At 38.2% G+C, this 24,518-nt stretch overlaps 1 protein-coding gene across 1 annotated transcript in view; it reads right to left on the bottom strand.

Moving 5' to 3' along the window:
• Window positions 1–1,056: 1,056 nt before the first annotated feature.
• Window positions 1,057–24,518, bottom strand: part of eipr1 (EARP complex and GARP complex interacting protein 1) — a 71,990-nt gene continuing 48,528 nt past the window's right edge. Inside the window, exons 7-9 of the mRNA XM_040137433.1 lie at window positions 11,901–12,068; window positions 7,885–8,052; window positions 1,057–1,522 (exon numbers count right to left, since the gene is read on the bottom strand). Coding sequence (XP_039993367.1) covers window positions 1,348–1,522; window positions 7,885–8,052; window positions 11,901–12,068 — 511 coding nt within the window. The 3' untranslated portion in view covers window positions 1,057–1,347. The remainder of the gene's footprint in view (window positions 1,523–7,884; window positions 8,053–11,900; window positions 12,069–24,518) is intronic.

The following is a 24,518-nucleotide window of genomic DNA, read 5'->3' as shown; positions in this document are numbered from 1 at the left end:
GCAGACAAAATCCACAGTAAGTATTATTATTCCATCTGGTCGGAAGAAATCTACAGTCCTATTAAAGGCTGCATTACACACTGAATAACTGAGGATTAAAAAAAAAAAATCAAGTGCTGCTGCTCAGGCAAGATGTGCGGCGTATGCATATATTGGTATGTTTTAATGGTTTCTAGATTTAAAAACTGTACCTTGCTTTGGCCTTTAAGCATGCATTGGAGAGCAGCATTTCCAATAAAATCACTACAACAATTAGTCAGTTAATCAGCTAATCAATCAAAAAATTAATGGACAATTTTGATAACTGATTAATTGTTAATACCAAACATCCACTGGCTCTCAAATGTAGGATTTTCTGCCTTTCTCAATGTATATTGAATATATTTGGGTTTAGGACTGACGAAACGGGCAATTAGACCTCTGGGAAATCTTAGACAATTTTCGGACATTTTTGTGATATTCATTGATGATGAAAATAGTTATTTGCAAGGCTAAACATGGTCACCATGAGAGTTAAAACTTGCAAAATAGGGCCCAGGCTGAAAATTACCAGAATTATCCTTGAGAACTAGGAAAAATGCAAGGTCAAGCCACTGGGATTAAGGTTTGAGTTGTTCTTTCTTCTTCATATTTGACTTTACTCAAATATTGTGTCTTCAGATGCCAGCATTTTGTAACTTAAAACACTGCAGTTCTAACAGTAGCAAAATCAACAACACTAGCCACAAGAAAACACATACTGGTACAGAAAGTTGAGCACCCTCTAACAAATACGATAGGACACAACCACAATGGATTCGAAACGAAGCCATTAAGATGTGATTGAAGTTTAGACTTTCAGCTTTAGTTCAAGGGTTTTAAAAAATATATTGCATTACCCGTTTAGGAATTACAGTCATTTTTATACATAGTCCCTCATTTCCAGAGACTGACATAGTAGGCTTTATGGAATAAGGCCAAGATGAAGAGAATTTTACATTTTTCTTTAAATATTTATGTTCTTCTGAGGTTATATGTAACATTCAAGAAGCACACCATGTCAGAGTTTTATTCAGGAGTCTTTTTTATTACTTTAATTGGGATATTCAGAACAGATATTTGTTTACAGAGTTCAATAGAACATATGTACTACAGTATATTTACATCACACATACTCTTTGCCATTGGTGCCTCAATATTCAGTTTGCAGAGCCTTAGGAAGCACACTCTACCAAGTTATAATGGAATGACTAAAGGTAGCTGTTTGTAGCAATGGATGTGCACAGATGTGTTGTCCTCTCTTCTTTTGGTCTCATACTGTACAAACACACAAAAACACATTCAGATTACCTGTCCCTCCCTTCCATCTCAGAGCAGGATGCGATATTTGAGGGCACGAGGGACCCTGTTGATGACGAGGCGTCCATCATAACTGAGTGAGGCAAAGAGCCAGGGGTCAGCTGATGACCACTCTGCCGCATACACACTGTCCTCATGCTCCTCAAAGGTGGACACCACACTGTCCTTTAGGGGCTCCTTACCCCTGGATCACATGTACACACAAACATAACACAAAGAGGTGAGCTGTGGAACATGGAAGAGGAATGCTTCACATCTTGCAGACTTATTTCTAGACAACTTAATGTTTGGTGAATCATTCTACAAATCATGCAGGTCTCTATGTTTCATGACCACCAATGTATGGAGGACCTGGAGATACTAAATTGGCTAACTAATATTTAATACAGAAGTTTAATGACACAATTGCCTGTGTCTTGTTGTTTTCACCATACAACCAGTGTTAATTGTGAAAACAAAGCATGCTGTTGTTCCGTGTCTGAAGGTTGAAGTGTTTGTAGCTGAATGGTCACACTTGAAGGTAGAATGAATAGCCTGCCATCATATAGAGGAGGTCTAACAAACATGCTGAATGTATTTCATTCCTCATAACATAACATAGAGTTATGAGAATGGAGAGAAATAATGTGAAACCCTCATTGTTTACAGTCATGTTCAGTAGCTTGCAGTCTTCTTCACTGCCTTTGAGGATGCTTTGCTGCATTTCTTTGTCTGTTACCACCACCAACTGTCAATCAGTGGAATAGCGTGAAGCGGTGAGGGCAATGTGTATTGCGCCGCCTGCGTGCCTGAGTGGATGCGTATACAAATAAAAAAAACTAAAAAAAACAAACAAACAAACAAAACGAGGACCCTGGTGTAAAAATAGTATTCCATAGTACTAGTAGTGGTCAAAACCTTCACAGGGTACATTTAAGAGTTTTTTAAAATAAACAGACTTAGATATTTTGGTGGAGTGAGGGATCATTACTCACACACACACATGCGCTCACAAACACGCAACCTCTGTTTGTATAGGTTTGTCTCCCTTGTGTTGTGGACAGACCAAACACACCAGCATCTGCTGAGGACTGGAGAATATTTACTTTGTTTATTCACTGTTTCTCCCTAGATTCAGAACACAAACAGCAGCCTTCCCAGTACTGAGACAGTTCTCCCACTGCTACAACAATGTGACTATAAATAAAATTTTAGAATTTTGATCTAGCAATATTGCTATCCTGAATTTCTCTCAAACCCACTGCTATAAGTAGTCCTGAGGAAATCAGTGACATACATATTTGGATTTATTTTACACATTAACAATTTCACACAGATAGTAGCTGCTCCCTCTGTGTTGCAGCCTAAACTAAAAACACTCCAAGTGCACTACTCATTTCATTGTGGGAGAAAAGATCCTGAAGGATTGCAAGGTTTTTTGGGATTATGTCATTGGACAGTTGTACATTCTGAGATGCCTATTCTGCTCAACACAGTTGTAAGGAGTGGTTATCTGAGTTACTGCAGCCTTTGTATTAGGTCTAAACAGTCTGGCCATTCTGGCACCAAACATCATGCCACTGTTAAAGTCACTGAGATCATGTTTTTTCCCCATTCTGATGTTTGATGTGAACATTAACTGAAGCTCCACTTCCTACTATCAGAGGAAATATAACATGATAACATACAGCATGATAGGTGGTCCCAAATGTTAATGGTTGAAAAAGAAACAATGTCTTAAATTGCTAACAACTAAACAACCAACATTATGCGGGCTTTTTAAAAAAGGGGGGAAAATGTCTTGTATCAGTGTTCATAAACCGGCCCCTCAGAGGTCTGTCAGCAGCTACCTCCAACCAAGGGTCTTGATGTTTAGATGATGATGTTCAAATAAGTTTTTTCTTAATTTTTTCTTTTGAAAAATTAAAAAAATATAAATACACAATACCTACTGCATCATTATAGTTTGTATTTTTTTTATGTATAAATTTACAGAATTGAAATTTCAGTTTGACTTTAACAAATACACGTGCCTACATAAAAGGCACGAATGCTCACTGAAAGGTTTCATGAGTATGGAAATGATGTGAATCATATGTTATGGCCTTCACAGTCACCAGATCTCAACCTAACTGGACACCTATGGGAGATTTCAGAGAGGTGTTTTAAGTAGTGTTAATTTTTTTTAACGAAAATTGGGATGAAATACATGTATATTCATCAGCAACCTTTTTTTCCCATGACAAAGATGATCACACAGAATTTGAGGTAGCATTAAGATGTTAAATAATGTTATGTTACTTTGAAAGAGATATTAAGCTAACTACTGAAGGCAATGGTGTAACGTCATCAGTGAGATGTATACACAGGTGCATGACAGAAAGCGACCCAAAATGACTGAGCGCTTTCGAACCTAAAACTGCACAGATTGCAAAAGTAGAATGGAAAACAAGTGGAAAATGTTCATTACCTGAACCTGCCTGTTAGCTCAAAGAGCAGTATTAGCTGTTAGCAGCAGCTTGTGTTCAGAGCTCTGGATTTTATGAAGGCTGTGAATGGTTTTAAACTGAAAGTGCAGGGATAACCTCCAGTTTTTAGGTAAGACAGCTCACATTGTTACTGTGTGTTTAAGGTTATGATATGTTGTTTAATGAATATTGCTAAGGCTCTGCGTTTGACATACATTTGAGTTTCAGTTTGGGAATCGGTGACAGCTGATGGAGCAAACTGATGACTTTGGATGGAAAATGTGTCATGTTCTAATGCTTATAATTTTCCTGAAAATTATGAACAGGCATACAGAGTTTGTTTTTATAATCCTGTGTCGCTGATGAGTAATTCTGAATAAATCCTAAAGCTCTGGCTGGTTACAATGTAGTCATCTCTAATATGAATTTCTGCATTAACCAGGGCTATATTCAATGTCTGGTATATTTTGAGGAAAGTGCGGGATTTTCATGCATGCTAATGTTTCAAATATGATAACCTGACTGAGTGCAACAGTGCTCTTAACTTGTGCAGCAGGGAAATAGCATGACAATGTTAGTTTATTTATACTACTTTAAATTCAACCCTTGCTTTCAGTTGATGTTTTTGGACACCCACTGGTGAAGCTAAAATTGTGGATAGCCTCATTTAGCAATATCACCGCTACTAGCTGCCCTTTCTCACTGGAATACCGTATGTATCATATTGGCAAAAGTTGTCTATCAAACGTGGCATGTGGTTAAAAAACGTCTACAATGCAAAGATGTATGTCGCATACAAATACACCTCTAAACAGTCATTTCACAGGCTTCCATCAAGGAGCTTTATTTCTAAATACTGTCTAAATTTTTTTGTAAACGAGTACCCGTCTATTAGCTTCTCACAATGGGACATTGCTACATTGCCTAGAGATGGAGGTTTAGCCCGAGCAACTTAATTGCCATACGCATTTGATTGTTGGGTCCTGTTGAATTTAAATGGGTCTTTGACAGCTAAATGTAATCTATTTATCTATTGGTTATTAAGATGCAGAAATGTAGAAGATTGGTTTTGCTCTTGAGTAAAGTCTGTTGGGCAGTAGTTAGCTGTCTAGTACTAAGCTTGCACTGTTTGCAAAGAGGTTCCAAATATTCTCTTTATGAAATTATTTAAATGGTAGTGTACAAACTAGTATAAACACTTACTTTTTAACAAAATCTAGTACAACACAAAATTACACAATAAAATCAACACCTTTCTGGCACAGTCTCAAAACTGAGCATTATAACTGTAGGATTTATTGCAGGGCTGTTGTACAGGGTACCTTTGATTGTGAATAGTTTTCTTTTTTCTGGATACTCAGGGTTTGTGTTATCAAACAGAAAGCCAAGATCACAGCAATGGCTGACTCATTGTTGGAGTGCACTAGATTTGCAAATGTTGTTCCATCCTTCCAGACTTCATTGTTTTTTCACATCAGGACATACTGCTTGAATTAATAACATCAGTCCAGACACCCTCTCTGCAAAGCTACATTCTTAATCATACAACCTTCATTTTGTGACATGTTTTGTGGCTTATTTTCGTTTTGATTTTCTTTTAAAATTAAAATCAGCTTGATGGAATCTTACTTTAAAACAGTTTGCTGAAGTTTGACTACAATGCTCATTCTTCATCTTGACTAAAACTAGACAAAAATTTTAACAACATTTTCTGATGACTACGAAAAGACTAAAATGTCAAGTGTTTTCATCGACTAAAACTAGACTAAAATGTTTATGGTTTTCTCTGACTCAGATGAGATTAAAAAGTCCAGAGTTAAATCTAAAAATAACACTAATTTTAAGACACAGCTACAGCAACAACACCAAACAATATTTTTTGGAAGAATACCGTTCATTCCTCAACTACAGTTCCACAGAATTTGCAGAATCAATCCCAAAGACAAGTGAAGGTGTCATGGAGCCTCTGTGTTGGAATAACACCTTACTAAGACACTTCATGTTGGTTTTTCTAATGAATGCTGACAAATCTGTACATTAACATCACTACATGATTAAATTGACAAACAGGCCAAACGGGGAAAAAAAACAAAATCCTTTTAAGAAGAACAAAACTTTAAGCCTGCTTTGCTTGTGCTCCTTAAAAATAATCATCCTAAATTTGACTGAATTGTTGAATTTTAAAAGCAAGTCAGAAAACAGTCCAAGCAGTGGAGGACGTCAGTATGTAGCGTTCAGGTACTGTGGAGTAGACACATACTGTGCATACAAAAGGGGTCGATAACTATAGTGGAAGGGTTAAAACTAAAGCTCAGTGCTGGTGATTAGGAAGAAGAGTTGATAACTGTGGATGGGAGTCAGTCATTGAGTGTAAAAGCTGGTAGTTATGGATGAGAGGGGGAATGGGACCATAATGGATGGAGGACAGTGTCAGACTTGTAAAGCACTGATGGAACCATTACAGTTTATATCCCTGCAATTTTAAAATCAACTCTAAATGCTATAGTGAGAAACTCCTTAAGTATTTTGACGGTAACTTATTTTTAATGTTTTACCTTTACTTTTATCATTCTGATTGTCAAAGCATGTGAACGTGAAGGTTGAGGCAGTCAGCTTTAATCTTAGGAGGACTGATATCAAATGAACACTTGAAAAATATGCAGCATTTTTTGTACATGCTTTAGAATCTCAGTTTGTTTTATTAGGCTCCTTGTAGCACTCCAAAAATGCACAGGTGCAGTATACCTAAAAAAAAAAAAAAAAAAAAAAACTAAATGGGAATAATATGATGGTAGCTGACTGTCTGTGCCTAACACAGTAATATGATTCCACATCTGAATTATAATATAGAATCAAAACTGAAGAAAGAATATCACTGTCCCAATACAATAAAAGGTGATTAAGATAATTGATAGATCAGGATTTTAAAAAAGCATCCAAAAAAATTAAATCACATCCCTGTTAGTGTTTAAAAGGAGGGGCAGTAAAGGATGGTTTATACTGGTTACAAACATTAATAATTGGCAGTGGAGCTATACCACTCAATTTAAAATTACACTCAGTTGTCAGTTTATTAGAATTAAATTCATGAAGGCGTCTCTCGATTGTAGACTTTGACAATGATACGTCTACCTCCTCAAGTGTTCTTGACCTGGCTACATGTTGTAAAGGGGTTTTTCTTCACCAAGGAAAGAATTCTGCGATCATCCACTTTAGTTGTCTTCCATTGTTTTCCAGGCCTTTTGGTTTTGCTGAGCTCGCCAGTGCATTCCTTCCTTTTAAGAACGTACCAAATTGTTGATTTTGCCACCCCTAAAGCTTCTGCCATCTGTCTGATAGGTTTGTTTTGGCTGTAATTACTAAGTGGTTAATGCAATATTTTTGTTAAACCCCTTGAATTAAAGCTGAAAGTCTAGACTGCAATTGAGTCACTGTCCAAATATTTATGTACCTAACTGTACCTGGAAAGATGCACCTTAGCACCCACTGACCTGCATTTGTAAAGATTTAACAAAGCTTACAGTGTTTTATTGCTGATATTTTGGAACTGAATTGAAGTGAACATCTTAAACGTTCTTACTTTTTCGAAGTGATGTCCTAAACATCATTAGTAACTGGGTGGCACTCAAGCCAAGTTAATTTGTTCATTCCAAATGACTAAAAAGTAAGATGCATAACTTTATGTGCACCACAGATTCGTCTCAGGTAATATTTTTGATTTATTTTCATGAAAATGTTATGGAGTATTGATTTAACTGTTAACACTCTATTGTGGGTGAGGAGTCACTAGTGATGAGAGGAAACCTGTGATGGCAAGAGCAATCCTCTAATTGGGATAAATTCACATGTTCCTTACTTTACTTAAAGAAAGCTATGGTTTATTAAAACTTTGGTTTTATTTTCAAGTTCTGACCATCACTGATAGAAGAGCTTCATCACAGCTACAAAACTAAAATCAAGCTGTAATTAACTGCTTTTTTCATTTAAAGCCACTGTCTTACTAACGTCAATCACACTATACGTGAATAAAAACCATTAATACCGATTTTTAGATTGCTGTGAAGCATTTCCTTTTTTAATTAGCCTGAGTTGCTCTTACTTGTCGTCCTGGTGGTTGTCCTCCCCCTCACTTAGCTCCTCGTCATCCACTAAGTGTCCAAATGGCTCTGAGGAGATGGACACCATATTGGAGAGGATGAGGCGGCTGTCACTGCTGGCTGTCAACACCAACTGGTCATGGCTGTGGTTGTAGCGCACACTCCACACCCTGGGATGAAAACACACATCACCAGACATGCATTCAGAATTTAATGCAGCAATGTGGGAAAGTGTGGCATATTTTACATTCAGACATGAAGTCTGCTGACATCTTCCATTGTTCCAAAAAATGTGGATGAAGAAACCAGTAATAATCCAGTCCTTAATGCAGTGATATTACTAAAGTGAGTGTGTAAAACCATTTATACACACAGTATATGTTGACTCTGTATGTATGGGCAGAGAAACTGCTTGTGTCTTTCTTGCTTTCACAAACTCGTGCCCACACAAATAATGCAGAAATGTAGCATTCTCACAGTGGGAATTACAGCAAAATATGCCTATTGTGGTGTGTATTCAGATGCAAGTAACGGGAATTTGGTGCCTTGCAGTATATATTTGGGCTTAGTTCACGAGTTGCTGATCATTATCAAAATTATCATTTTATTAGTTGCTCAGTTTCACTTTTCAATCCAATTGTTTCTCAACTTTCTTCCCTTTCTCTCTCTATTTTTTCCCCCTATTTCTATTTTTCTGATTGTCAACTCTGTCTCCCTCTCTTGCTCGTTTTCATCCTCTTTTTCTCTCTCTCTTTGTGTTCGTCTATGTCACTCCCTCTCTGTGAGCCCCGGGCATAGCTCAGAGTGCAGTCCCAGTTCCCTCACAGGGAAGGATTGAGGGATAACTGAGGCTGTTGACAGAAAATCAGCCTTGGCCACGCCGTTCCCTGCGCTCCTCTAATCCGCTTCCCTGCTAAAAAATAGTCCCTAATACCCCCAGCAGCCCTGAGGCCATATACTGGCTGTGTTCTGAAAAATAAGCACGCACAACACACGCACACACACACGCACGCACTCACACACACACACACACACACACACACACACACACACACACACACACACACACACACACACACACACACACACACACACACACACACACACACACACACAGACACACACACAGGGAAACACTCACACATATATGCATCACACTAAAGATAAGTGTACACACAGGGCAAATACACACAGACATAATGTATTTGCATTATAGAAACGCTTGAATGCACAAAAATGCACATAGCTACACACAGAGATAAAAACACACACACACACACACACACACACACACACACACACACACACACACACACACACACACACACACACACACACACCTATCTGCTATCTTCAGCTATCTACAGTTATGGATATGTTTGCCAAGTCTATATTTCTTCTGGAGATAACACCCACTCTAGTGTGTGTATGCATATGCTTGTATATGTGCCTTTGTGTCTGTGAGAGAGAGTGATTGTGTGTGTGTGTGTGTGTGTTTGTGTGTGTGTGTGTCTGCCTTTATCAGGTGAGGATTGGTGTGCTGCAGCGGTAGCCAAGTTTGGCTCGCAGACACACTGATCATCTATTCAGCTCACAGAGTAGAGAGAGTGCGTCTTCCATGTATACACGCTTCTGCAGTACACTCCATCCAGCTCTTAGCACTGCCTGACGCTTCACAGAAGACAACCCAGAGCAGGACTGGATTGCGTTTGAGCCACAGAGATTCAATTCTTACTGACAAAATGAGGAGCTGCCTATTTAATTAGTAATTACCGTATTACTACTTTTTATTGCACCAGCAGTACTTAGTGCATTTCATTAGTTAGGAGATAAAGCCATTAATAAAACTAGAAACCAATCAACAGTCAACAGATTCATCATGTCATGTCATATCATTAGTGCGTTTCCCTGGATGTGCCTGAATTATCCATTAAAGCTATGCAAGAGGCGTTCTGTCCATTATGCAAATACATTTATTTTTTACATTCAAATAGTCAAATTTTAATGCAAAGATAAATGGTTTAGCAATATTTTTTGTCAATGTATACCCTATACAACAATAAAAGTTTAAGATAAAATGTTACATCATCCAGTAATTCCCCCCATTCCCCCTAAAAGTTTAGACTTGAGTTTCCAAACAATATAAGTGGGCTGGGAAAACTTTGGTGTTTGAAGGACTACTGGTCAATATGACAAAATCAGAGTGTCTAGAAACTAAAATCTGAAAAAGATTTATATATCTAATATCCATCACGTCTACTCTTACAGCATATTTTCTCACTTAACTCTAGTGGCATCTGGTAATTTCGACAGATTTGATTTGATTTGTCTGGTTTTGTGATATGTGCCACGGAGATTTCTACACCCCCCTAAAACAGTAGAGTTGTTTGGATTTTCATTAGTGATGTTCACAGCATTTTAAAATTACATTTTTAAAAATTAACCAGCAAAACCCCTTTCTAGAATCAGTGACTCTGTTACTCTAGATATTTCACACAACACACTGTGAACTGTTTTCATATGGAACATTTCTTCGGTAGTTCCAAAGAAAATTATTTTCTGTGAGGGCTTGGATGGATTATTCAGAGTACTCGGGATATTGTTTCTCAGAAGAGATTTTGTTGGAAATTTAATTTTTTTTAAATGTAACAGATGCACTACATGGGCAAAAGTATGTGGACAACTGAACAAAATATTCTGACACCAGGACATCACACCCATATGTCATAGTTAAACATGTTCAAAAACCATAGACACTAATACCTTACGTGTCTATAACAGCCTCCAATTTCTAGGAAGGATTTCAACAAGTGGCTGCAGGGATTTGCTCCCATTTAGCAACAGCAGCATTAATCAGATGCCTAAAATAACACAGTATGCAAGAGTGAGCTGCGGTACGGTGGAGCTGATAACCCATAGGTTTATGGGCAATACACACATTGCAGTCAACTATCAGCATATAACACTATAGCACTGCAAAATAATACATCTTTTGCCTTTTTCCAATATTAGGTTGACCAGATAAGTATGGCTACAAAAAACTTAAAAAGTCCTTCCAAACTAAACTTGACAAAAGTCCATGCAGTTACAATCCTGAACAGAACTTTGTACAGGCACAATCATGATGCTCTTTAAGACCAGGAGTTGTGGAGGAAGATTGGAAATTTTTCTCTGTTCTCACAACAAAGTCATAATGGTTCCACAATGCAATGACCTGTCCTGAATCAATGGGGATTGTAAGAAGCTCCCCTTTTGCAAGTTTTGATTTATTTCCTCTATTACTGACTGTTGGCTCACCAAGCTAAGGCAACACATTGGCTTGGCTGTCTCTCTTTCTGCTTGCCAGTGGGCATTGCATATCTACTTGCAACACATGACCTACATTGCCACAGATGACTAGCAGGGTCAGAGCATGAGAATTTCAATTACATTCAAAAATAATCCAACACGATAATTGAGCCCAACCCAAGCGCAAAGCTTTAAGGGGTCAGACTGGTGAACTCTATGGAGCATAAAGATTTCTCTTCACTGGAACTAAGGGCCTAAGGAACCTAGACAGACTTGGATAACGGTCTCTATACATCTGAGCAGTGTTGCTCAGGAGGTAGAGCGGGTTTTCCACTAAGTGGAAGGTCGGTGGTTCGTTCCCCATCTCCTCCAGTCTGCATGTTGAAGTGTCCTACGGCAAGATACTGAACCCCAAATTGCCTCCCATGTGTCATCGGTGTGAGAAAGAGTGTGTGTACAGAAAGCGCTGTTTGTATAGAAAAGCGCTGTATGTGTGTGTGAATGGGTTAATGTGGCAGTAGTGTACGATGCTTTGAGTGGTCAATAAGACTAGAAAAGCACTATATAAGTGCAGCCCGTTTACTACAATACAGAAAACCAGCAAATATAATTGGCTATCAGAGGGCTCAGTGGCATCTGCATTTAAAACCCCTACTGATCAAAGATGATGACACAGGAACTTGTTTCAGGTCCTTTGGTTTAAGGGCAGTGCATTGCCACATTCACTGACCAGTGTGAGTGCTCCTCCAGGGTCTTGACAGGCTCCTGGACATTGCGGACATCCCAGAACTTGACCTTGCAGTCGTCTCCGCAGCTGGCCAGGTAGTACTGGCGGTTGGGGTTGAAGTCCAGGTCACGCACCAGCTGGCCATGGGCATTCTCTATACAGTAGATCTGACTGGAGAGGACAGTGAGGGAGAAAGAGATCGAGGGAGAGTAAAATTGGGGTGATTAAAAGGAGGGGAAGAAAGACAAGAGGAGAGGTAGAGAAAAGAATTATGATGGAGGAATAAGAATGAAAGGGAGCAGCTGGGCAGCCAGGGAGAGAAATGATAAGAGAGGTATGGAAGAGAGGGGGGGAGAGAGAGATAAGGGAAGAGGACAGAACAACAAAAGGAGATATGAGATACAAGGAATGATTCATACAAGCAAGAACATTCCAAGGCTGAATCAAAGCCTCCTCTGTGTCTACGTCTGTTAGCGAAGGCCAGACTCAATAAAGAAGCCGACACCGGCAGTGGTAAATTACAAAGGTAAGCCTCATATCCGCACAGCCTTGAGTTCTTGCTAGAGTAAAGTTAACGGAATGACATGACAGAGGAAGACAGACGCTCACCTATACATTCTCTTTGACTCACCTTATCTTCTCTCTTTAAATGTATACCTAAAAAAATACCATTGCTTCTCTTTTATTTTCTTCCTTCTTTACAGCCATGACATTTCTTTATGTACTGCCATAGTTTCAAGAGCCAAATTCAGCTATGGTAATGGTCATTATCAACAACTTAACTTCCCTCTTAGTGTGAACTACAGTTAACAAAATAAAGTTTCTTTGTTAGCATGCTTTACTAATATTTAAAGTTATTTAAAGCTGCACTAATCAATAGCCTTTTCCCTGACAATGAAAGTATAATATGATAGAGATAGTAAGATAGTAAAATATGAAAGATGCTGCTCATACATGGATGAACGCACAGAGAATTATCACCAAACGCTGCACTTTCCCTTAGTTCTATGGAGTATGTTAACATCTTTTAGCTCTTTGCTTTGTTTTTCTAGCCTACAAACTCTGCTCTCATCAACATCATTTCCATACATAGCTGGCAGATATTTTTCAGTAAAACACCTGCTTAGCCCACTGTATGCTTCCTACCCAGCACCACAACAAAAGACACACAAAATTACAGACAAATTGGTGAAGAAAACAACATCTAGCAAGTTAGAGTCTCTAACATAAAGAAACTGGACCAAACTTTGCTGAAAAGTTTTCAGTATTTTAGATTCTAACCTTTCTAACCTTTATTTTGGTAACATTTTATGACAATATTTTTGAAATGCAACAAATATAGGACAGGACATCCTAGACATATTTCATGAAAAAGCTGTGGACACGTAAGTATTTATTTAGTATTCAGCAAAAGCTGTTAAAAGTAAAATCTATTGCATAGATTACAATGTTATTGCTCGAGTTTTCAAACGAGATACAACCACAGTAATGGTGGCTTTTCTACTTTTGCCTTCAACCTGGATTCTTCTATATATGGCAAAATATCTAGGACTGTAAAACAGGATTCAAAACTTGTCATATTAAACAATCTATTTATGCATAGGCAGCCATTCTACAGTATATGTGTGTGTGTAATTATGTTTGTAGTTGTACAGGTATATGTTAATGGTTCTGTTGCTGATATTAGCCAACTGTCTTTGTAACCACCTAATCCTGTTTAATAATAAGAAATCAGTATATCAGCTGAGAGTCTGAGAATGGAAACCCATTTGAATGAACTGGTAATTAACTGAATCTAGAGCTCTGCCTCCACCATTAATGCAGCATAAGACTGTGTAAAATAAGTACTTGTTTTCTTCAACACCATTTCCTCTCCAGACCAGCCTAGCAAAGCTTAGTTTAGCACAGTTTTGTTCAGCAGGGTGGAAAGCCACAGCGTTATTGCCCAGCTGGATGCCAACAGCAGCTAGCATGCTAGCTAGTCACCCTGCTGATCATGTTAGGCAATTAACATGCTAATTAAAAATCTCATTAAAATAAGGGAGGCATAAGAGAATGACCTGGGGCAGACCGCTGGGCTTCAATTAGGTCAAGACAACTCAGGGATTTTGTGTGACTCTGTGAGTGTGTATGTATGTGTGCTTTTATGCGCTGTTGCTACCAGTAGACCGGCATTGGGTGTTGTCATATGGAACTTGACAAAAAATGTCAAATAACAAGTAAGAGTTTTACTAACTTATTCTGTACAAATGAGTGTACATAAATCGATATCTGGTTTGCACTTATTACCATGTACATACACAAACAGTGATCCCTGTCAAAACACATTCCCACCTTGGTTGTAAAGATTTTGTTCAACATGTTATCTGGATATTTCAAGATTTCCAAACACAAGCTGTGTCCCAGTTGCATACTATATACAGTAATCATCTCTAACATGTGTTGAATATGTAGTATGTCCTCACTGAAAAAAGGCAACATACTGTACAGACCTAAAATCACTTTGTTATAGGTGACATTGATATGAATTTTTACATGCAATGCATGACAGTGCAGGAGCTACACAAAGGTGATTAAAAAACTGAAAAAATTTGAGGACAGCGTTGCTATAGGTCTGGTGACAGCTCAGGAATCAATGGAAAGAAACAAAAAAATAATAATGGATAATTTTTTTTCTTGCCATTTGATAAGCTCTGTATGTTCACTATGGCAGTAGTGTTTCAAAGTTATTATTGGATTGATATCTGACCATTCTCTCTATTAAGGCTTATTTTTCAAACAGTGTATGTAAATGTATTGCTGAGTGGTTTTCTGAGTGGTTGGATGATGTGACTGTGAGAAAATATAAAGTTGTCTGTCATCAGAGATTTACTGTTTATAATACGGTAGCAATTAAACAAAAATTTAAATGTCAGCTTTTGATAGCTGATTCTGTTATGGATCCAGTCACTAGGATGTATTATATCAACTGTAGAAAATTATTGTTTATGTTAATTAATTCAAGCCATTGTCTGTATTCGGCTGACAATAATTTATGAGTTGTGTCATTCATGAGCACCACTCTTAAATGTCACTCTACAATTACAAGTGACTAGCCTGTTTCTGTGGACCAACAGAGTGACCAAAAGGATCTAGCCCATCACCTTAGCTCTAGGGTTCAGTATTTCTCAGGTAAACATTCATGCATATAATATCGATAATTTATCAATAGGTTCTGAATCAAGACTTTCAGTACTCTTAACTTTAGTTACAAATGTTGAAACCAAACAGATTTGATCGATATTGCTCACCCCTTAATAATGTATATTCAGTTGAATTTTCCTGTCCATTGAAAAATGCTTTATGGAATATTTATTTATTTTATACATAAAGTTTTATTTACTTTATTTTATATTTATTAATTGCATTTCATTACTTATCAACCAGCAGTGTTCTAATCAGAGACAGCGTGGAATTTTTGGTGAACTTCAATTCCACTCAAAATAGCAATTTCATGTGTAATTTTAAGCTAGGGCAAATGATTTATTTACAGTGCTCCCTCCCTCTCCTGAGTGTGACTTTGAGGTAAAAGGCGTGACCCCAGGCTGTAGAATGGATGGTGTTCAACCCAGCCCACCATGGAATGGGACGCGCCCGCCGCATGAAAAGGAAATGGAGCAGGAAATTGGGTTAGTTTCGCTCATTCCCTCTCTGGTGTCTCTGTGCAATCCCTTCCTCAAACGCACACACACAGAGACACACACTCATGCATGCACTACCTCAGCCCAGGCTGATAGTGGTGAGACCTGTGACTTTTTGTATGTGTGCAAGTGAGTGTTTGTGTTTGTATGAGTGTGGAGGATTAGAGTTGTGGCCGGCCTAAGCCACCAAAAACACTCCATCTAAAGCCATTCAGCCAGCTAGGTTGAGAGTGTGAGTGTGTGTGATAGGGAGTTGATGAGGGGACAGGGGACCTATAACACACACTGTTAGGCGCACACAGATAATAACATAAAAATGGAAAACGCATTCCCTAAAATACTGTCATATGTGTAAATACAGAAGAAGATAGAGGTGTGTAAGAGGGAAGCTACGAAAGTAGACAGACAAGCACACATTTGGCCATCACACACACAAACATACACACACACTTTCCTGGCTTAGTCTGGGTGATAAATCTCTCCACTGAGGGGATCGACTGGAACACAGACACTCACTCACACACACACACACACACACACACACACACACACACACACACACACACACACACACACACACACACACACACACGTCTCTGTTTCTATGACAACTGCTGTAGGGAGAGAGGGGGAGAAAAGAAAAATTGAAAGAAGAGAGCAATCATTTCATCGCTGATCAAAATTAAAGCTTGGCTTTGAGATGGAGCTAGCAGAGAAAGAAAGATGTGAGGGAGAGAGGCAGGCAGGCATGTAGAAGGAAGGAGAGAAGGAGGGAGGGAGGGAGGGAGGGAAGGAGGGAGGAAGAGAGGGGAAAAGTCTGCCCATGGATAAAAGGAAGGGTTCATTACATCAAGAAACTTAAATGATTGGGGAGTCTTCATGGTTAGCATGAAGTGCTCACAAAAGTCAATGAGAGAAGAACAAATATCACAAATGACTAAGTGTAAACTTCCAAAAAAGTAATGTTACATCCCCTACACTTTCAATTTATTGCAATTAAAGATGCCTTAATTCAGTACTTGTCAAAACTGTAGTTATCATACTATCACAAGTAATAATGTGGGAGAGGTGTGTTACGAGCTGTAGTAAGAGTGATAACGAGCATTTAAAGAGTTCTAATGGGTGGCGTCTTTTTTAGCCTTTCCAAATCCTGAAACACAATTGTAAAACTGTAAAGAATGCATTAAACAGTGAGTATATCATACCATTAATTAATTAAATTATTTTGTGAGGTCACAGGTTACATTTAAAAAAAAAAAAAAAGCCCAATTCATGACTAACACATCCACTGTGTGGAAGCCAGTCCTGGATGCTGCTAATAGCTCTACCCTGCTGTTTACTGGATTTGGGGGGTTTACATTTCAGCAACAGCAGCCAGTTTTACGTGAAATTGTGTTACGGGGAGGTGGGATTTGGAGCAAATGAAAAGGTTCAAAAGGTCACCCTCAAATCAACAGTGGCATATAGAATTCCACTATTTCAAAAACAGCTGACATCTTTTGCATTAAGGCCAGTATTTGAATGTGAAATACGATGCTCCTAATAGACAACACTTTTTGCATAATGTTGAATATTTTGAATATGGGAATTAAATATGATGGAAAATGCTTTTGAATAATAGCTTACCTTTGGTACCCTATCATTATGGCATGCCAAAACACTACCAAATCCATTGAATAGGTGGAATGAAAGGGCTGTTTTTCGGTCAGGTGGCATACAGTGTGAACAGGAGCCTGTTTTGTTTGTCTCGATGAGAAGTTTTGATGTTGTCTGCTTCTTGCCGTTGTACCAACAGACAGCTGGCTTTTAACTTGGACTGTGAAGGAGCAAATAGCACCACTATCAATCATTTTGCCTTTTTTTATGCGCTCTCGACCTATCTGTTCATTGTGCTCCCTCTCTGTTGTGCTCCCTCTTTGGCAGACTCTCTCTCGCTCACAATCAGACACACACGCACAAATACACAGCACAGGGGGAGGTGTAAAGACCCCATGCTTTACTGTGGAACTGCTTTTCAGTATACACCCTGCAATGTATGGTATGGCTGCAAGCCTGGCAATTATTACACAGCTCTGTGTGTTTGTGTTTGTGTGTGTGTGTGTGTGTGTGTGTGTGTGTGTGTGTGTGTGTGTGTGTGTGTGTGTGTGTGTGTGTGTGTGTGTGTGTGTGTGTGTGCGTGTGTTTTTGATATCTCTTTGGGACCTATTCTGGTATAAACACAGACCTTGTCAGGAGTTCTCATGGGGACTAAAACCTGGTCCTAATAAGTCAAAAAGTAATTTCTGAGTTCCTGATAGGGTTAAAGGTAAGGTGTGAAATGAAGTTATGTTAAGGTTAGGGTTGGGAATAAATTAGTTATTCTCAAGGTTAGGGTTAGGCTGTCCACAATGAATGCCAGTCAAAGCACTGTCTTAATAAGGATAGCTGCGTAAACCTGCGGGCATGTAAGAGGAGGGGATGAGATGTCTTTTTGCTCCGTTTGTGAGTTCTACCTCTCAAATGAGCAACTTTTAATTATTTTTCCAGCTAGAATGATTCATACTGTCAGAATAAATTAGTTATTTTACAATCTAGCTAGCACCTAGCTACTAATCAGGTTTAAATTCATAGATTTAAATCTAAAATATGATCTGAAAATAGGTTGGAGTTCGAGCAATTGAGCAAAACATTTGCTGAAATAGAGCCAGGGCAAGCGTTTTTTCAAACAAGCTCCATGTCGCTCAAACAAACAATGTGATGTTCGCTCACTCATCCACATCGCATCCATTTAGGAATCGGTGTTACTCCTCACTGTGGACTGTTGGTCCAAGAGGGAATTCAAGAGGGATTCAGTGCAAGAACATCCCCAGTGACAGGCTGTCTGTGTCTCCCTCTCTCTCTCTCTCTCTCTCTCAAACACACACACACACACACACACACGCACACACACACACACACACACGCACGCACGCACGCACGCACGCACACACACACACACAGAAAGAGCTGTATGCCCAGTGGCTAGTACTACGTGCCTGTTAGCTAGCCTAACATTATTGAAAGGCTCAAAGCACCACAGTGTGCCAGGAACGACATGCAGTTGTTTTCGACAAAGCAACACTGTTTTTATTCATCATTTCTATACAAAGACATGTTAAAGTCTACTGACACAGTTGTTACTATAGTACAAATATGAACTGATGTATGCATGCTTAGACATACAAAATATAAAATATGATATGACATTCTGTCTCTTCCAGGCTATGATCACTGCATCTAACCTGCATGGTTAATCAACAAAATTTAATTATATGATTCCAAACATTATCTAGTCATTCATTTCTTGAATTTTCTCATGACATTGTTGCATCAAAAATGTGCTGTAAATTTAAGAAAATTTCCCCAGTTATTTCAATACAGTTTTGCATCACAAGCAGATTAGGTCTTTTTTTCCAAAATCTTTTCAAGTTTTTAATCATGTAATAGGTACTAATTGCTATCACTGCCAAAAGCCACCATGCAAACCTGTGCAGCACCTATGCACCTTTGTGAATCTGTAAAAATCCAGTGCCAATATATGAGTGTAGTTTATATGGACTGTATCAAAGAGTGCAGACTGCTGTGAGACAAAAACAATACAATGTTTAAAAAAAATGTTACAATACTTCTATGAAGACGTGTGACATTGCCTGCTGTGAATGGTCGAACCTATCTTATTGCATGTGAAACCATAAGAAAATTAATGTTGAAGCAAATAAAATAAATGTCTCATGGTCAATGGGATACTGTCAGAGACTAAAACGAAGTAATACTGGGGTCCAAAAAGGTTGTGTGATATCACCAATACTCTTTACATTGTACACGGATGAGTGCAAGAAAGTACTTCCCAATAATTATATCATAAAATTTTCTGATTATACTGGGATTTTGAGCCTTCTCCACAATAACATGGACCCTTCTGTGTACCACGATGAGATAGACACCTTCGTCAAGTGGTGTGACATCAACCATCTCATTCTAAATGTCACTAAAACACAGGAGATGGTCTTTGATCTGAGGCAAGTGATTGACCACAAGCCAGTGATCATCCAAAACCAGACAACCTTCTGTGCTAGAAAACACACATTGATAACCTGCGTAAAAGACTGCAGCAGACTTTACTTTCTAAGGTGACTGAGGCTGTATGGAGTGAGCAGCCAGATCATGCTGGTGTTATACAGGGCAATCCTAGAGAGCATCATTACCTCCGCCACGGAGGTTATGTTTTCACACGTCTGTATTTGTTGGTTTGTTTGTTGGTTTATTTGTCAGTAGGATTACGCAAAAAGCACTGAACCCATTTTGCACAATGTAACATTGCACCTAACGGTACAACTGAAAAGCAGGTTTTGCCAAACGGCTATGAAGGTAATAGGGAAGAAAGAATACGAGCCCATATACAGCCTGTAAGAGCAGGCATTAATGAAACAAACAACAAAAAACACTGCCGACTCTCAACATCCCCTCTTCTCTGAATGCGAAACTCTGCCATCAGAAAGACTCAGGGTGCCAAAGTGCAGATCGCTTGAACCTATTGTTTGTTCCAGCCTCCATTAAGCTGCTGAACTCTAATGCTAAATCTTAATGCAATAGTGCAATGTGCAATACACTTTAGCACTTTAGCACTCTAATTCTAAGAGCGTCTTTTTAAACCATTGTGTTGTCAATGTCAAATGTATAGTCAAATGTATAGCTAATGTCTCCTTTATGTATATTTCTAAGATTTTTTTTTTTTATGAAGCAACTGTCTAGTATCGTGTCAAATGCTTCCTATGTTTCTATGATGTTTTTATGTTTTTATCTAAAGCAACAGACCGTAGCACTGTGCCCATGACAAATTTCCCCTTGGGGACAATAAAGTTGACTTTACTTAACTTTGTATTTCAGCAAAGTGAAATTACATCTTGTGTGTATTGTTACACTCAGTGTTATGTTTTTAAATGGCAAGAGAATTACAGTATGAGTAACTATCAGTAAAAATCATAGTATGTAAAATGGCCTATTGACACATTGAATTTCCCTACATTTCTTAAGATTTTATTGAGTCAGTCAATTTTAAAGATACATCATTAGGCGAACTCACTGTAGTAATAGGAAACACAAACTATACTTTTGTGATAAAACCATTGAAATGTTTATATGTGACATGCTAGAAAATACAGCAGTAGCACAAGTATGGAAGTGTCACAAAATCAGCAAACTGTCCCAATAATATCAGTTACACAGCTATATCTTAGCTAACACTAGCTTCCATAAGGTACTGGATATACCAGAGAAGGTACTTTTAAGGTTGTATTATTATTGAGCATCTGTTATTTGTTCTTTTATTGTTCATGAATTCAACTATTAATTTGTAATGTGTCTAAATACATGATACGTGATATATGATACAAACAGCAATCCCAATTATTTGTCCCAACTTATTGATCTGTTGTATAGAGAACCCCAGTGAAACTGGAACTTCCGTGTTCTGTTTCAGAAGTAAGAAAATGGCATTCAAAATTATTTCTTAACAGTATATTGTATGGCTGGCTTTATATGTTTAGATAGGGACTATAGTCTTTTTTTTAAAATGATCTAATTTTGTTGTTTATTCAACATTTATGTGTTTCAGGTACCTCTAACACATAATTTCTCATACATGTTAGCAGGCTCAGCTTCATGGCTAGACAAAAGAGATGAGTCCATGAGCGAGTCTAGGGGTCACAGTTAGCTCAGGCGTATCTACAGCAGGATAGAGGGGATTGAATGCCGCAGAAATTTTTAGACATTAGCGATTACAGCCAGAGAGTTGAAAAAAAATTACTTTAGAAGAGAGCGTTGGTGGTTTTCTGGTTATGGACAAAACAAAGACATTCCATGACATTACAGCCAACATGTTCTTTATAAAATGTACACTATTTACACATATCGTTCCTCAAAGGAACTCTTTAAAATGCTGCAAAGTGTCATGATCTGTCCCTCTCAGTGACTATTTGCCCAGACTCGGTATTTCCTGTTTTATTTTGAAATCAATTTCCTTATGTGTCTGTTGGTTAATTTGCTCCTGTCTTTGTGTTGTCCTGCCTTTTCCGATTGCTTGCCCCATCCTATTTAGTTTCACTTGTGTCCTATTGTCTTCCCCTCACTAATGTATTTAAGTCTCTGTGTTCCCTTCACTGCTTGTCAGTTTGTCTATGTTCACTCGCTAGTCTTTCTTCATACATTAAATTTTCAGTTTTGTTCCTCAGTTTTCCTTGAATTTATTTTCCTACTACCTGTATTCCTGTCTGCCATCTTGTTCACCTGTATTACTGTAAGTTCATTTCAGTCATAAAATGGTCACCTCACTCATCCAGCCTGCTTCCGTTTGTATCTGCATTTGGGTCCAGAAATCATTGAATGTTATAGTACGAACTGACAGTATGGAGCCAGCAGATGTTCTGTTTCAGTACGAACTCAATGATTTGTGTTATACCGGTGCATTTACGGCGAGTGGAAAAAAAACTTTGGTAGGGAATACAAAGACGCAGCTCTGGAGATGGCTTGCAGGGAAATCTCCAAAAAGCCATGGTTGGAAAGTTAATTGTCTAAGAGGCTTAAGGACATTTTAAACACCTCTGACTTCCAGCCAGTCTCATCAGTACAAACTGAAACAGGATCCATATACTGTATAGTTTATAAGTAGTGTTATCTTTATATTTTTTCAAAGCACTGTATGTCTGGGAGACAGGGTGCTGAGGATACCGTGTGCCTCTCCAGGGTGTTAGATAACTAACTAGAGGCAGGTGCTACCACTGGCCTGTTCTTTCTTTCCTTATTTCATAGCAGGACAGCCATGTTAGGGTGGTCAGAGTGGGTGACAAGCCCTGGGCCTGTGTGTGGTGGTGGTGGGGGTTACTGTGTGTGTAATTTCAAGTGTGCTTTTGTTTGGATGTGAGGGGGGGACACCTCAGAGGATGTTTGAGGAGGCAGTGGAGCATGCTGAAGGGCTGCCATCACACAGCTGACACACCAACTGGATACACACACATACACAAAATCACGAGCAGGCCACTGTTATGTACAGGCATGCATGCACAACACCACACACACAAGCAGAAAGTTACACATAGCAAAGAGCAAATACACGCGAGCACACAGTCACTTGTCATATGGAAGTCACTTACTCAAACAGACACAGACAAATGTGACTCACTGCTCATTCACACTTGCAAGCTTTCCACTTGCAACCACTTCACACTTGTGCATGGGTGTGCACTCATGAATACACACAAACACACATTGTACCCTTGGCTGCTGTCTACATCTGTCTAAAACCTTGGATTGAAGGAGGCTAAGGAAGGCTACAGAGATTCATTCAGTTTATTGCTCCAGTGGACAAATGATAAGAAACCATAGACCACAGATCGATTATTTACAATACAAACATCACCTAAAGCTATTCAGATGTTTGGGGTTATATTAACAGTTTACTAACAAGTGTATTCATTATTGATTCATCCGCCAATTATTACACTATAAAGTCTCAGAAAAGAGAGAAAAAAGCTGATTTTAATTTCCCCTAGTCCAAGATTACTTATTCAGATGTCTTGTTTTGTCTGACCAACAATGGTAAACTGAATAAAAGAGATTAATTTACCATCAGAGAAAACAAAGTAAAAGCAGCAAATCTTTACATTTGAGAAGCCGGGAACCAGTTATAATGGGTTATTTTGACTTACAAAATGAGTAAACAGTTATTAAACTGTTGCTGATTATTTTTCTATCAATCAACTGATCGATTTATTTCCTAGTCATTTTCAGCTCTATATCAATTTTACTGTATATCTTTGTACTCTGTCTATACTATATCATTCTCTTGCATTTGACATGTTCTTCTGAGTATTATCATTTTGTCTTTTTCTGTTTTATTATATCTGTAAAGTGCTACACAAAAATGTCTATCATTATTATTATGATAATAGCAATAATAATAATAATAATAATAATGATAACAATTCCCTTACATTCCCCAGCACAGAGCTACTCTAAATACAAAGGCAGGCAAATACCTCAAGAACATCATAAGAACATGCCAACATATGAACAGGAATCACTGCTATTTTTACAAACATTTATTTAATGTTTATATCAACATGGATGTACTCCCTACCACATATCATCTTAATCATGTGTGCTATAAATTTATCTTGGATGTAGGTACGTGAGCCCAGTTACATTTGGCTGAGCCTAAGTAAAAGCTATTACCCTCGAAACAAGCAGGGGTCTACCGATAGACTATTCAGTAAAAACTCATGCTGTGCAGTCAAATATTGTTCAAACCCACAACTAAATCATTTTAAGTCCGTTCAACTTAGAAATGTAAGATCCCTGCTACCTTAAAAATGCGAGTTAACTGAACTTAGGTTAAATAGTTAGTTCAATGTAATTTTATGAAAATGTAAAACTGAGTTAAATTAACGGAACTTGAGAAAACAAATTCATTAAAACTTAAGATATTAAGTTGAATCAACTATTTAGTCACAGAGACAGTAATTACAGACAGATTTGCTTTACTTCTACATTTTCTCAGTTTAAAAAAATCAGTTCTTCATTTGACATGAAGAACTTATATCTGAGGCTGTTGAAGCCATTTTGTACCAGAGTCAGGACAAAGACAATATGCGATGCTTCTCCCGGTGACTTTGTTGAATTCTGGGTGTCTGGGGGTAGGGACTGAATTCAATACTAACCTTCATTGTGGTTAGCATTTTTTTCATTATTATGAAAAGAAACGACCATAACTTACCTTTGCATGTATTATAGACACACAGGAAGTTGACATCATGTCTTTTTTCTTCAAACTACAAAACATAACACTCTCCGGAGAGTTTTAAATCTCAAACAGTGCATGCTGGGAAATCTGTTAATATGCTATTTTTTTTTCTTTTAAAACGTCATT

Source organism: Xiphias gladius, chromosome 10 (assembly GCF_016859285.1).
Source record: "Xiphias gladius isolate SHS-SW01 ecotype Sanya breed wild chromosome 10, ASM1685928v1, whole genome shotgun sequence".
Classification (NCBI taxonomy): Eukaryota; Metazoa; Chordata; class Actinopteri; order Istiophoriformes; family Xiphiidae; genus Xiphias; species Xiphias gladius.
The sequence above is the reverse complement of the archived record's forward strand: the minus strand, read 5'-3'. Positions and strand labels throughout refer to the sequence as shown.